The sequence below is a fragment of the Athene noctua genome, chromosome 22 (assembly GCF_965140245.1).
Source record: "Athene noctua chromosome 22, bAthNoc1.hap1.1, whole genome shotgun sequence".
NCBI classification, from domain to species: Eukaryota; Metazoa; Chordata; class Aves; order Strigiformes; family Strigidae; genus Athene; species Athene noctua.
Genome location: NC_134058.1, coordinates 7,259,825 through 7,272,707, shown reverse-complemented (window position 1 = coordinate 7,272,707; position 12,883 = coordinate 7,259,825). Strand labels below are relative to the sequence as shown.

Sequence of the window (12,883 nt, the reverse complement as noted above, 5' to 3'; positions counted from 1 at the left end):
GAATAAGCTGTAAGTTCAATTCAATAGCTCCAGTACGTGCTCTTGTGCTCAGAGTCTAACCTTTCTGGTTAAGAAAACGCAGACTTTATTTGCTTCAGCTTTATTTCTCCTTAAGCTGCGAGCAGTATTTCACTGATAGAAACCTAAAAAGCAGTCAATGCCTCCCAGTGCCCCCCCACCCGAGTCTGTCACCAGAGGAGCCAGGCCAGGTGAGACAACAATTTTCACCGCACAGCCTGCAAAACCGTAACGCGCTTGAACAAAAACAAAAACGCAAGAACAGTCCCGAAGCCTCTCCGCGGGGTAACTGTCAAAGGTGCTTTTGCTGTGGCCGAGCAGCAGCCAACGTGAACAGCCGGGCGTGCATCCTCATCCCCGCTTATTAGGTCCCAAGGGCACCACGCCGAGAGCCTCCCAGTCCCCAGGAAACCGGGAGGAGGCTGGGCGTGAGTAACTCCCTGGACGCTGCTCGGGGCTCCCTTTTTCCCCAGCAGCCCCAGCAGGCGCTGGCCACCGGCCCTGCCCCGCTGCTGTCCCCTGACCAGCACCGAGCGGGGACGCCCCTCAGCCGCTCCCCGCAGCCCCACACCAGCTACCTCCGCCCCCGGCGCTAACTCCGAGAGGCTCCCCGCCGCCGGACACCCGTCCTGAGGGCACGGCGCAGAGGGAAGAAAGGCAGGGCCCGGGCCGCCCCCCGCCCCCGGTAAGCGAGCCCTCACCTCTCGATAACCGAGGCGAGCAGCTGCGGGAGCTCCTTCATCTCGAAGGCCGAGTAGGAGGCGGAGAGCAGCGGCCGCACGGCCACCTCCCAGCCCGGCTCCGCCGGGGCCCCCGCGCCGCCGCCCGCCGCCATCTTGCCGCTCCGCTGGGTGAGGGGGGGCCGCGGCGACGGAGGGGAGGTGGGGGGGGGGGGGTGCGGGCCGGAAGTGCCTCCCCCCGCGCTCCGCCAGGCAGGAAGTGACGCAAGACCCACGCGGACATCGCGCCTCCCGATTGGAGGAGGAGGGCCCGGCCCAGGCGCCTGCGCAGTACATGAGTCAGCAACTTTGCTGGCGGCGCATGCGCAGTCGGCCGGGCCGGCGGGGGTACGCGCATGCGCCGCCGCGCCCCGGGGCAGCCGCAGGGTCACGGCTCCAGCCAGCCCGAAAGAGGGAAAAACCCCACTCGGTGCTCCCCGGCACTGGGCTTTTATTGAGGCGATGGCCGCAGTGGGGGGGCGGCTGGCAGGACGCGGCCTCTCACGGGGGCACGACTCGCTGCGAAACTTGATAATGACAATTTCAATCCACGTACAAAGGTAACGGCCGTTATCCGGAGGGGAAACCGTGCCAGGTTCTTACACCTTAATCCCGGTTTTGTAAGTCAAGTATGGGGACATTTTAAAACAATGGGAAGGGACTAATGTTACCAGCATGATAAATAAAGAACATGGAGAGACTTTACATTCAAATTCCTCCCACTCCCTGATTAAAGTGATGAGGCCGTTTCCCATCGACATCCACCCAGTTTCTAAACTTCCTAACAAAATGACCCAACGTCTCCTCCTCAGGCCTCACATACAGCAGCTCGCACGTTACCAAGTCTAGCAATTCACATCACAGCAGTCGACAATCCCTCAGTCCTCCTCTCGCCAAGACACTGGTCCCGGCTGGCGCTGAGGAAGAGGCAAGGATCGAGAGGACACACATCCTTAGTATTATCTTCATTAACATCAGGCAGATGACATGATGGCAGATTTTAGGGCTTTAACGGAGGTTTGGGAGAGTTCTTTTTTAGTTGACTGACATCTCTATTCCATCTCTCTCATTTCTTCTCACTGGGAGACATGTAAGCAGTGTACCATTTAGTTGTGCTAGCAGCTTTTCCTCCCAACTATCTTCCAGCAAAAAACGTAATACAGATGTTTGCATCCATCAGTCACGGCAGCTGGAATTTCCAACCAAACCCAGTGGTGATGCGGGGTGGCAGATCTTCAGCCAGTCCAAATCTCAGATACCTTCTCCAGCCTCCGCCTTCCCTTCACTCGTGGCCTTACCGCCAGGCACGGTTCAGCAGCTTCACCTGAGCAAGTCTCTTCGTGATCATAGTAGCAAAAACCAGCCCGAAGAGGACACTGCTTATCAGCACATAGTCGTAGTCATCTTTCAGGACATCAAACTGCTTTGATGGGTACACTCGGGTCTGGTAGATGTCCAGGCCATACGCAACAACCTGAAGAGATGAGATCATGAGCTGGTAATGCAGCTTTGAGCATAAAACCACATCAAAAATGATTGACTCGGGTCTATACTTCTGATTAAAAGAAAAAATGTTTAAGCAATGAGCAGCCAGATGATGGGAAGCTGCAGATCTCCAAGCCACAGGCTACGGTATCACACTGCCCTACCCCCAGACTCCCCTACATTAAATCCTCCACCCTGTACTCACCAAACAAGTAGACTCTAAGCCAGAGGGGGCTGTATAAATCCCTCTCATCCGGGATATGGTTTGATTGTAGTTGATAAACCTCTCGGCATGGATCTGCACATCAGGAGAGTATGGAATCAGGTTCTCTTCTCTGAAAGGCATTTAAAGAGAAATCAAAACCCAGCCAAACAGCACACGGAGGACATCATCTGCATCTCCTAGACTGATTATCACAAGCTGACTTGAAACAGCCAACAGTAAACTTAGCAGCTTTTCCCGGGGCAGATTCATTTTTGCTGCAAAATGAAAATCAAACATGCCAACTGGGTCAGACCACACTGCAGCAGCCTCCTTTTCAGGCTTCTGAAGTTTGAAAAATAAGTGTGATTCTAAAAACTTCAGAGAGGTTACTCAGACTGCTGCTTCTTAAGAGTGAGACAACAGTCTGGTTTTGCTAACGATAAGACCTGCTGCATTACAGACAAACTTATTCCATTGTCACAGACGGGAAACAAAGCAACCTCACTTAATTTCATGCAAGAATTGCCCTCGATTTGTCCAGGACAAGTTGTTCTACTTCACACTACTGTATTGGACAAAAATCCATCCCTCTTCCAAGGTGCCCAGAACAGCTGTCATCAAGCTTTCCTTACCTGCTTTGTTCCGTAGGGATCTCTGGGCGGCGAGGATCCAGCAGAGCCTTTGGAAGGGAGAGGATGGCCCCAGAGGGAAGCCCAACTGTGCATTAAAAAAAATGCATCTTAAAAATGGCCATTTCGAACAGCATTTTCTAACACCTAACATAAATGCTCTCTTTGTGCTTTTCCCTGAACTTACTGGGAGTGCAGGGCAGCCCACAGGCAGGATTTTTTTTTGGCAGTAAACTGCATTTTGCTTGGGTTTTAGTGAGAAACCTGGCTTGTGCAAGTAGCAGAAGCACATTCAGAACAGAAGAGCGTGTACTTACTGAGCAAGTGACGGCTAGTGATGCCACGCTCAGTGATGGTTGCCTCCATGGCACTGATAGCAGATGGGAAGATGTAAGACTGCTGGAGGACCTGAGGTAAAATCGGGCGGTCAAGGGAACTGAAGGCTGTGGCATTGTATTGCTCCGTCCCCTCATACAGCTCCAGCACAGTGAACTCGTTCCGACGTGCCTTTGTGTTCCAGTACTGGTACTGAAACGAGAAAAGATTTGTAGGAATACATGGCAAGCAGACTCAGTAACACAGAGGGAGCTGGAAATCACAGAGAATGGTTAAAAAGTCTTCCCCATACAGGGTCAGCAACTGCCCCTACCTCCCAAACGTAACGAATGAGAAGATAAGTATAACTTCTTACCACCACCCAGTTCTCTGAATGCACCATGTGGACAGGCCCCTTTGCTTTCTTCTGTACCGAGGAGTGGATGATCCTGCCTGTGACTCCATCAATCAGATATATTCCAATGAAAGTACGTTCATGGTGTGTATCTGTGCTCTCTGTCACCACAGCAAGCAAGTTTGGATTCAAGGACTGGAGAAAAAGTTAAAAAAACCCAACTGAGACCCCCACTTTAGTGCCACAGGGACCTCGTTTATCTGTAGTTCATCTGGGACCAGGCATATAATTAGCAAAGTAACTTATTAGCACCTATCACCTGAAGAAATCAAGCAGATATTTCCCAATCATCAGATGTGTGACTGACTTAGTTGTACATAAAACATTTTATACAAGAAATCTCTACCAAAATTAGCATCTGCAGAGGGTTACGGATACTGATGCATATATAAAAAAATGGCACCATGGGCAATTAATCTCAACATAGTGCCTAGAAACAGTGCTGAGATCTTCCCATGAGATAATGCATCAACAAAAAGTCAACAGAAAGTTCCAACAACACCTTGTAGAGAACGCTGCGGTCTCCCATGACACGGCCCTGGGAGTGCACGTGCTCACTGGACCTCTTCCCTTTCACAGTCACGATCCTCTGTACTTCGGTGGGTATAATCACCTCCCAGCTCTCCTCTGTTGTCAGGTCCTGCAAGCAAAAAGCATGAGGTAGGAGGTTTTAACTTGTCCTCAAAAGACACCATCCCCACCAATAAGATGCTGGGACCTTTCTCTGCTTTTGAATTTTAAGTTTCTTAGGCACATTTTCAGGCTGAACTGGTTCTATTCTGAGCAAAACTCCGTAAATCAAATGGAGAGATGTATCATTATCCAAAGGACATTTAGGAAACTGACATCACTTAGACTGTAATGATTCTTCCATACCTTTTTTAGCCTGAATCCAGAGAGTTTTCCCTGCTCAGCATCAACTAGATAAAAAAAGATAGAATGGGCTATTTCTTCTAACTGGCGAAGGACATTTTTAGTTGCTGGAAAAGCTGTAACCTGGAAAAGAAGAATTGAAACACAGGTTAAAAAAGAACTGAGACACAAAAGGAAAAAAAAAAAAAGCAACACTGAAAGATTATTTCAAACGTGCTTATCAGGATGAGGTCTGTTTTACCAGAATAGCCTCATAATTTTGTGTGAAATGTGACTCAACAGCATTTTTTTTCAATCTTGCTCCAAAAGGGAGGGGAATAATTAACCAGAACATAAAGAAAACTGCCTCCAGGCAAAGCACTTTACCTTGTACTCATCATCAATCAAGAGCAGTACTTTGGCATAGTCTTGATCCATAATGGGCAGAAGCAAAGTCTGAAGAATTGGACGCTTCAAAACAGGGGGAGCTACTTGACTTCTCTTCCCAAAGATGGGGTTAAAGACATAGAGAAAGCTCATTTTGGTTTCCTAAACAAAAAACAAGACGCAAAACTTCAAAGGTGAGTAAGAGAGCTGGTTTTTCTGCCTGTTACTTGCCGATGTTGACTATTAATACCCTGGATTCAGCTACTTCATCCCCAAAATATTCTGTTTGAACCCATATATACCCTAGCTCACATTTCTCTATCAAAGCTGTACCATGGCATAACACTGTAACTAAATCCCATCCACCACCTGCTGAGACAGTCTCAACACAAAGTAATGCCTCCTCCTCCCTCATGTAGGGTGTACAAAACCTCCTGCATCCAGCTAAAGGACAGCCATCGTCACCTGGCTAATGGAGACCACACATGACTTAACTCAATGACCAAAGAAACAGGATGAAATTATTTTCTTTGTTTTGACAGAAGGTTTCACAATGAGCATCCTTAAATTCTTCAGGATTGCGTGTCTGCTTCCCTCCAGCTCTCAATGTCTTCCTGTCCCCATGTCAGTGATAACCAGGTAATACCCAGAAAGATGCTTCCTTCTGCCCTTTCAAAGGGCAGATGTCCATGGTAAGCAGGTTCAGTGGTGGGATAGAGGAAAGGGACTCACCCTGTCCTTAACAAGCAAGGTACATTGTGGGGGGTGTGGGAAATGGGCTGTTGTTCTTTGGACCATCAGCTTGAAGGAGGAGCCTGGTTTCACATTCCTGAGATACTGCTTCCACAGGATGGTGCCAGAACTGCTTTCAATACCAAAAAGCTGAGAAAAGAGACAGTAAAGCCAAAGTTTAGAACAACACATCTCTCGCATCTAAGCACTGAATCTTTCTTTAGGATATGGCAAAGAAAGGAGCGTTTTAGTCCCTCTCCAAAGGTACCAACATTCTGCACATCTCCCCGTGACATTCTGCCCAAGCCTGGCAAAAAACAGGAGTGGGAATTCAGAGCTGAGACTCTTTGCTACAGTCTAGAAAGAGATTGCTGCCCTAGCTCCCTCACCTTTCCTGAAGCGGTGACCATCACCATCATTTTCTGGAGGTTGAATTCATCTCTGGCCAAATTGTCAATGTTAATCTCATTTTTAATCTGGCTCCGGGGTTTCCTGGCATCGTAGAACATCTTCCAAAGATGGGCAGTCCAGGCTTGCAGCAGGATAAGCTGGGAGGACAGCCGCTTCAGGAACATCCCAAGCAAACCATCTGCAAATAGACCAACAGTGGTACCAAGAGGAAAAAACATTATGTCCCACTCCATAATTGAAATTATGGTCTCAGACAGTAGAAGAAATGCTGCCAGGCATGAACCTACGGTAACTCTTTGTCTCGGCCTCCCACTCCAGAATAGCAGAGCTATTTTCTGATAGAATCTGGCATTTACCAACTTTTCCCACTTCACAGTGGTATAGATCATTCCAAAAGATGCTCTCTTCAACTGAGAGCAAACTCCTGCAGAGTACATCATCTCCTCCTTTGTGTTCCTTCTTTCTCACTGGTACACTCACAGCAAGTGCCCACCTGAAGGTCACTTCAGTAAGGTCTATATCTCCCTCTGCACTCATTACTCAGAGCATGAAAAGCCTCTGAAGTAAAAAAATACCAATCGGGGCTCATATTTAGCTTCTCAAAATAAGCAGAACACCAGACTTCAAGTATATTTCACCACTGAGGAAAGCAAGCAGAAAGGAGATGAAATTCCACTAAGAAACATTAGTCAGAAGTATGAGAAAACACTGCATGCAATCTGAGGTTACCTTGAATGGCTGCATCCAGGACAGCAAGAAAACACAAAACAAAGCAAAAACAAAAGCTATTGCAAATGAGTTTTCCAGAAAGGTTCACAGGGAAATATTTAGGAGAGATGGCCAAAATCCCTCCTACCACTGCTGACTGTTTTTCAAATGTACCAATGCAATACACTCATGACATCTGCACTTGGCACTGGGCTTCAAAAGTTTAGCGAGAAATGGGTTTATTTCTGCTCGTTTTTATAGCCATCAGTAGAGATTTGAATCATAACTCTCAGCTCAGATGAAAATGAAAACAATAAATACATTTATTCAGGAAAAAAACAAACCAAATCACATGCCTAAAGGTAACTCTACTAAGTCTATGGCATACCTGCTTTCTTTCCAAATTCTCCCTCCAACTCAGCCTGTGCACCTGTCAGAGGTAGATCCACCATCTCCAAGCTTACCACTTCTGCTAGTGACTCCTCTCTACTCCAAACAACTTTTCCTAGAAAGAAAAATGAGTAGAATATTGGAAGAATCAACTTAATATCTGGGAATAGACTTTTGGAGGAAAACTCATCACTCAGCATAGAAACATCTTCCAGTGGGCCCTTTAAATGCAAATCACTGTCCTTAAAGAAATGCAAAATAGCTTATATCGCTCTAATCTCATGTGATTAACTATGTCATAAAAGACAAATACTTTATGCAACTGGAGCCACTGTTGAAAAAAACCCCACAGGAACAGTAAAAGCAAACTGATGTTTTAAAAGGGTTACAGTGATGAAGTCTATCTAAAACAAGAGATACACAGTATGAACACCTGGATGCCTTTTAAATGCTAGAAAATTCATGTCACTGAGATGGAGTTTCAACCCTTCCTGTAAATTAACATTTTTGCCATGAGGATCTTTTCTGAAGAAACTCTGAGGAAGATCTACAACAGGACTTAGACTCTCATCCTACAAAGTTTCAAAATCTGCAGAAAACCCATGAAATTCAAAGGCTCTGTCTACACAGTTCTGCAGAACTGTTTTCTCAGATGAAATGTCTCATGAGGGTGAAAGAGCTTCCAGTATCTTTCACAGGACTTAGAACAGTTAAATTCATTTCTGTCAGTTTCCAAAGAAAGAAAGTCATTTGGGACTTAGAATTTTCTTCTTGTGCACTGTTAAATATGGAGTGAGCTGGTTGTCTGTGCCTGTTACCTGGCTGCTGGAGGAACATTAGCATGTGGTCTTCTGTTTGCACCAAGGCTCGATAGCCCACAGAGTCATCCTTCTTCAGGAAAACTTGGACGTATAGCTGGAAAAAAGAGCAAGTAAAACAGCGAGGTTAATGATCACATCTCCTTGGCCAAAACAGAACTTTCAGGAGAAAAAAAGAGCGAACAGTTTGATTGCATGCAGTAATCCAGCAGATCCACAGAAACTTTCCACCTTGTCTGAAGGGCTCCACCAACCCTGCGTAATCAGGGTAGGGAGGGCACTGCAGGTCTGAGAAACCACAGGACTGAAATAATCTCTCCCTGCTCACCTGCTGTGGCTTGGCACCGCTCTGCTCCAGGGTAAAGGTAATTGTGGTATCCAGCAATCTTTGTCCAGTTTCAACCAGGTAGAGATTAATATTGTAGGTTTGATTGGAACAGGTTAAGGATTCCTGTAACAACAGGCAGAAAATAGCTGAGTTAAACATACATGCCACATCAAATTCTGCAGGAGGATTTCATATTCAGCAAGAACTGCAGCTTTGAGATATTTTTAGGTTATATATATGGAGCTGGTACAAAGCATCAGTCTCCAAAAAGATGGTGTAACTCCTTTTTCATTCTGTTCCTGCATGCAAACATATAAAATGGACTGTCAAAAACTTCTACTGTTCTTGGGAAGAAGTGAGCTTTATACCTGCTTCCGGGAATCCTCCAGAGTACTTCCAGCATGAAGGTCATCAGAACTTCCAGGTTTCTGAAATGAGGATGAGAATAGATAACATGCCTGCAGACCCCAGTAACAGTACAAAAAAAAATAGTTTTTTGAGTGTCTGGCATGTCTCAGTTTTAAAACAGGCAGGAAACAGTTCTGTCCCATTCTATTTCTGATAAAAATAAAACCTTGCTAAGTGCGGTACCCCTAAGAACTGAAATCCTCTGTGGATCAATAAAGCAAATTCCCAGGTTACATGCCCACTGCACACAGTGCGCTTCACCAAGCCAGAGACAGCCTTAGCTGGATGCAGCGAAGACCTGCTTGCATTACCATTGCCTTTGTATGTCTGAGAAGCTAATTAAATCTTCCTCAAGTTCCTACCCATCCCTGGGCCTGTGAAGGAAAACACTCGTGGAACCCACCCCCAGCGCACATCCACACTAGAGCTGTGCTGGTTATATAGTACAGGGAAATGGTGCTGACCAGTTCACTCCTGCAGGTCAGGACAGCAGCCACAGTTTTCTCCCCAGTTGTTGCAAAACTCACCAGAGCTGCCTGAAATGAAAAAAAACCAGCAGAAAATCATAACACAAACAAGAAATCCCCAAACCCCACCAAATACTACCTGTGCAGCCAATTAAGCCATACTAGAATTAAAACCAGATGATCTTGCACAGCTAATTTTAAAATTTGTTTCACCAAATAAAAAAAAAAATTACCTCTTATAAGAATGAAAATACTTCTCAGAAAGAAAGAAACACGTTGACCTGCCACAGGCTTTTAAACCGTTATGCCCAGTGTTAGTGAGCTTTTTAAAGCTTATTTGCTTTTCAGAACCTAACAAAAGTACTGCTGTAGACACACATCTCTCTTCCCACCTCAAAACCAGGAAAGTACCCCGATTCTGACAGCTGTTGGCACCAAAGCACACCTATGCTGCTGTCTGGAAATATTTCAGTAGCTAGTATACATGAAATCAAATGGTTTTCAAGTGTTGCAGGCAAGAGCACCATTGAAATGAGAGGCTCAGCAGCTTGTTCAGAACGCTTAGTACAGAAGCATCTGTTTGAGAGAATTTTAAGCTGTAGTTGTCCCTCTTGCTTGAGTACGTTTATCTTGGGTACCTGCTGGAAGTCCCGAAGGTGGCTGAGCAGCCCATGTTTGTACTGCAGCAGAGAGAAGTGGCTCGGAGACAGCTGCAAGAAGAACTGAGTCCGTGAAGGACTGATTACATTGGGTTGAGTGGCCAATATCCTGGGCTGGAAACCATCAGCAAACTCCAGGTCGAGTGACTGTGACAGGGAGACAAGCACATGTGTCCATGAGAACTTTATCGTCACTGAAACCAATGTCTTCCTTTTATCAGCAGCATTAAAAGCTTTATGAAGAGGTTTCCCCATATCAGGGTAAACAAAGCAGAAGCAAGGCCTTGGCTCCCATGGGAGCAAAGCTCTGAAGACATCAATCCAGAAGGAATGATTAGACAGACAAAAAGTTTTCTCTCCTTTCCTTCAGTTTACAGATCATGCTCCCTCACACCCCTCCTCAGTCATTCTGCAGCTTACTGACAGAACCCACACACACTGCCAGGCTCAGTCAGGCACCAAATTAGTTGGACAAGGTCTCACATAGTCCTGCAGCACTTCTTACCTGCAGTGGGATCTGCTTCATCTCCTGCTCCGTCTCCAAGGAGCAAACATAGAGCGAATGGGTGCCCATGTCCATGCACACCAGCACTGCCTCCCCCACCACGCTGCACACACCGTTTAAGCTCTTCAGCCACGGGGCTGCTACTCTGATCTGCCAGGCGAGACATAAACAAAGAGATGAAGTTGGCAATACAACAAATTCTTCAAAGAACCAACTTAGACACAACCAAGAATTTAAGCCAGAATTATTTTTACCCATGACCCTGGGAGAAACTATTTATCAGCCTAAGACTTCCAGGATGGTCTTGATTAACAGCTGCAAGTCTAATTCAGTTTTGCTTTCAGGGCATTCAGCAGTGAAATCCATTTATTGGCCCGTAGGCAATGCCACAGCAAAAGGGGAGTTTATCTGTACTACAACAATTAATTACTCTGCACACCACACCACAGCCCATCTAGGTGGAAGTACATTTGTCAACGTCAAACTCAGTATTTTGGAGCCGTAACTGAGCACTACCTGTTTTGTAATTTCTCCATCTTCTACACTGAATGTTAAAATGTTCAAGTGGCTCTGGGGAACAATTCCAAGCACGTGGATCACTCCAGTCCCATGGGAATACAGTAACTGGTACTGAGTACTCTCACTGCAAGAGAAGCAGCAACCATGAAGCATCATTTTCTCACATTACTGTTTTCAGATGTTTTCAAAAGCACAAAGCAATTACAGCATCCTTTCCTCTCCGAGGCAACAGGCTCCCTATCAGACACTTACACTTCTACTTAAAAAAATATTCTTACCTTTCTGGTAAGTGTTCCACCCATTTCTGGTGCCCATTGGAAAGGTAGTGAAGAGAGATGGCTGCCTTCTTCAGGACTGCCACATATTTCACCACGTCCTGTAGCCCCACCAAACTAGCTACCTGGAAACTGAGCACAGGTCAGAGACAGTAAGTTAGAAAATTAGTTTCTTCTAGGGAAAAAAAAACCCACACTCTGTTTGAAAACCTTCAAACAGTTAACACCAGTCCTGAAATACAATTTATAACCCACTCCATCTATCCTTGCTGATCTCAACAAAAAGCATTCGGCTGGAGTTCAAACACCCCAAACCAGATGCAGGCTGAAGAGACTGTATAAATAAAGAGAAAACCTACCTATGAAAAACTTTGTATCTCTTTCTCTTACTGATTTGCTAAGAAATAGAAACAACATTAGTTTTAACTGCAAAGTTCAGGCATTCCTAAGGAATTCACCCAAATATTTTTTCAGAAACCTTACGTCTAACTAACTTTTCCCTATAATGCAAGTCCAAACAAGGTCAACAACCCCTTTCTGCCTTCCTAGACCAAGATTACAAAGGGAGAGACGGTGCAGACACAAAAGCCTACCTGCCAGTGTCCAGTGACATCTCCCAGTTCAACCCTCCAATGTTGGTCTCCCAGGAACGCAGAATACGTCCAGCATTGGACACAGTGATGGCATCTGCCCAGGAGATCAAGAAAAGTTGAACACAGAATTAGTATCCCATTTCAAATCAACAAGGCAATAAGCTCTGGCAAGTTCAACTTGTAGTCTAACACGTGATTGAGATCCCACGTCCAAGGACAACTGCTAGCCCCAGTACAGCACCCACATCTTCTCCTTACCCTGCCCATGGATCAGCATCGCATCTATTGCCCCTTCGGGGGTTCCCTTGTCCACATGGCGCCACACTGAAAGAAACAGACTTAAGTGAGAACAAGATTTGTTTCCCCAAAGGCATGTCTTTGTTATTAAACTAGGCTCTTCATGGCAATAAGCTTACGCAGAGAACAGTCTGCCTGCCCTAAGCAGCAGCTTTTGAACTGCTGGCTGAATCCCCGCAGTCTGACAAAGCAGTATCACCAGGATTAATTTATCAATACGAAAACGTAACGCAACTTCATTGACACGTTAGCCCAAGGGCAACAGGTGCAGTCCCCACAGCAAAACCCCGCTTCACTCACGGATTTCACCGCTCCTGGAGTTCAGGGCGGCCACGACATTCTTCTCGGTGGCCACGATGAGCTTCTTCGAACCCTGCGCGGCCTCCAAGGAGGCGAACTTAAGCTTCCCCACGTACTGCTGCCTCCTGGGAGAGGAAAAGCGAGCGGGGGTGAGCCGGGACTAGGGGGCGCCTCGCTGAGGGGGCGGCAGGGGGCAGGCCCGACGGGCGGCTGCAGCAGGAGGCAGCACGGCGGGCCCAGGGCCTGCTTGCAGGAGGCGCGCTGGGGACGCCCCGGCCTTCCCCCAGCACTCACCAGTCGAACTTGCCCACTTGATCTTCATAGACAGCGGCCGCCAGCGGCAACAGCAGCAGCGCGCACAGCCCCGCCGCCATGGCAGCGCCCGGCCGCGCTCCCGGCGCCGAGGGGGCCTCAACGCCGCGGGGCCGCCCGCGCCGCCGCCTGCGCG

The 12,883-nt window shown here is 46.9% G+C and overlaps 2 protein-coding genes across 5 annotated transcripts in view; both read right to left on the bottom strand.

The window, feature by feature from the left end:
• UBR4 (ubiquitin protein ligase E3 component n-recognin 4) overlaps positions 1-920 on the bottom strand; it is a 77,768-nt gene extending 76,848 nt beyond the window's left edge. For both annotated transcript variants that reach the window (XM_074924673.1, XM_074924674.1), the window contains exon 1: positions 720-920. In XM_074924673.1, coding sequence (XP_074780774.1) covers positions 720-853 — 134 coding nt within the window. In that variant the 5' untranslated portion in view covers positions 854-920. The remainder of the gene's footprint in view (positions 1-719) is intronic.
• A 277-nt stretch (positions 921-1,197) lies between these two features.
• Positions 1,198-12,867, bottom strand: EMC1 (ER membrane protein complex subunit 1). Of its 3 annotated transcripts, XM_074924677.1 has the most exons (24): positions 12,730-12,867; positions 12,436-12,560; positions 12,097-12,162; positions 11,839-11,932; positions 11,249-11,377; positions 10,968-11,094; positions 10,452-10,601; positions 9,926-10,093; positions 9,285-9,356; positions 8,781-8,840; positions 8,413-8,535; positions 8,085-8,181; positions 7,265-7,381; positions 6,898-6,906; positions 6,147-6,346; positions 5,758-5,907; positions 5,026-5,187; positions 4,663-4,782; positions 4,289-4,426; positions 3,748-3,921; positions 3,374-3,584; positions 3,060-3,144; positions 2,428-2,557; positions 1,198-2,211 (listed from the first exon to the last, which is right to left on the bottom strand). In XM_074924677.1, exons 1-24 carry the CDS (start codon positions 12,807-12,809, stop codon positions 2,032-2,034), a joined length of 2,967 nt encoding a protein of 988 aa, XP_074780778.1. In that variant the 5' UTR covers positions 12,810-12,867; the 3' UTR covers positions 1,198-2,031. The 3 variants fall into 3 exon arrangements, with proteins under 3 accessions (XP_074780778.1, XP_074780777.1, XP_074780779.1); XM_074924676.1 differs by lacking the exon at positions 6,898-6,906; XM_074924678.1 differs by lacking the exons at positions 6,898-6,906; positions 8,781-8,840 and having other exon boundaries at positions 9,243-9,356.
• Positions 12,868-12,883: the final 16 nt, after the last annotated feature.

Bases quoted from the DNA above. Each gene is read 5' to 3' on its own strand.
- EMC1 (XM_074924677.1), bottom strand. From the start codon at position 12,809: ATGGCGGCGGGGCTGTGCGCGCTGCTGCTGTTGCCGCTGGCGGCCGCT. The intron at 11,095-11,248 runs GTAAGAATATTT...CTTCTCTTGCAG, and splicing joins GTGGAACACTTACCAGAAAG to TGAGAGTACTCAGTACCAGT. The intron at 3,145-3,373 runs GTAAGTACACGC...TTTAATGCACAG, and splicing joins CACTAGCCGTCACTTGCTCA to TTGGGCTTCCCTCTGGGGCC.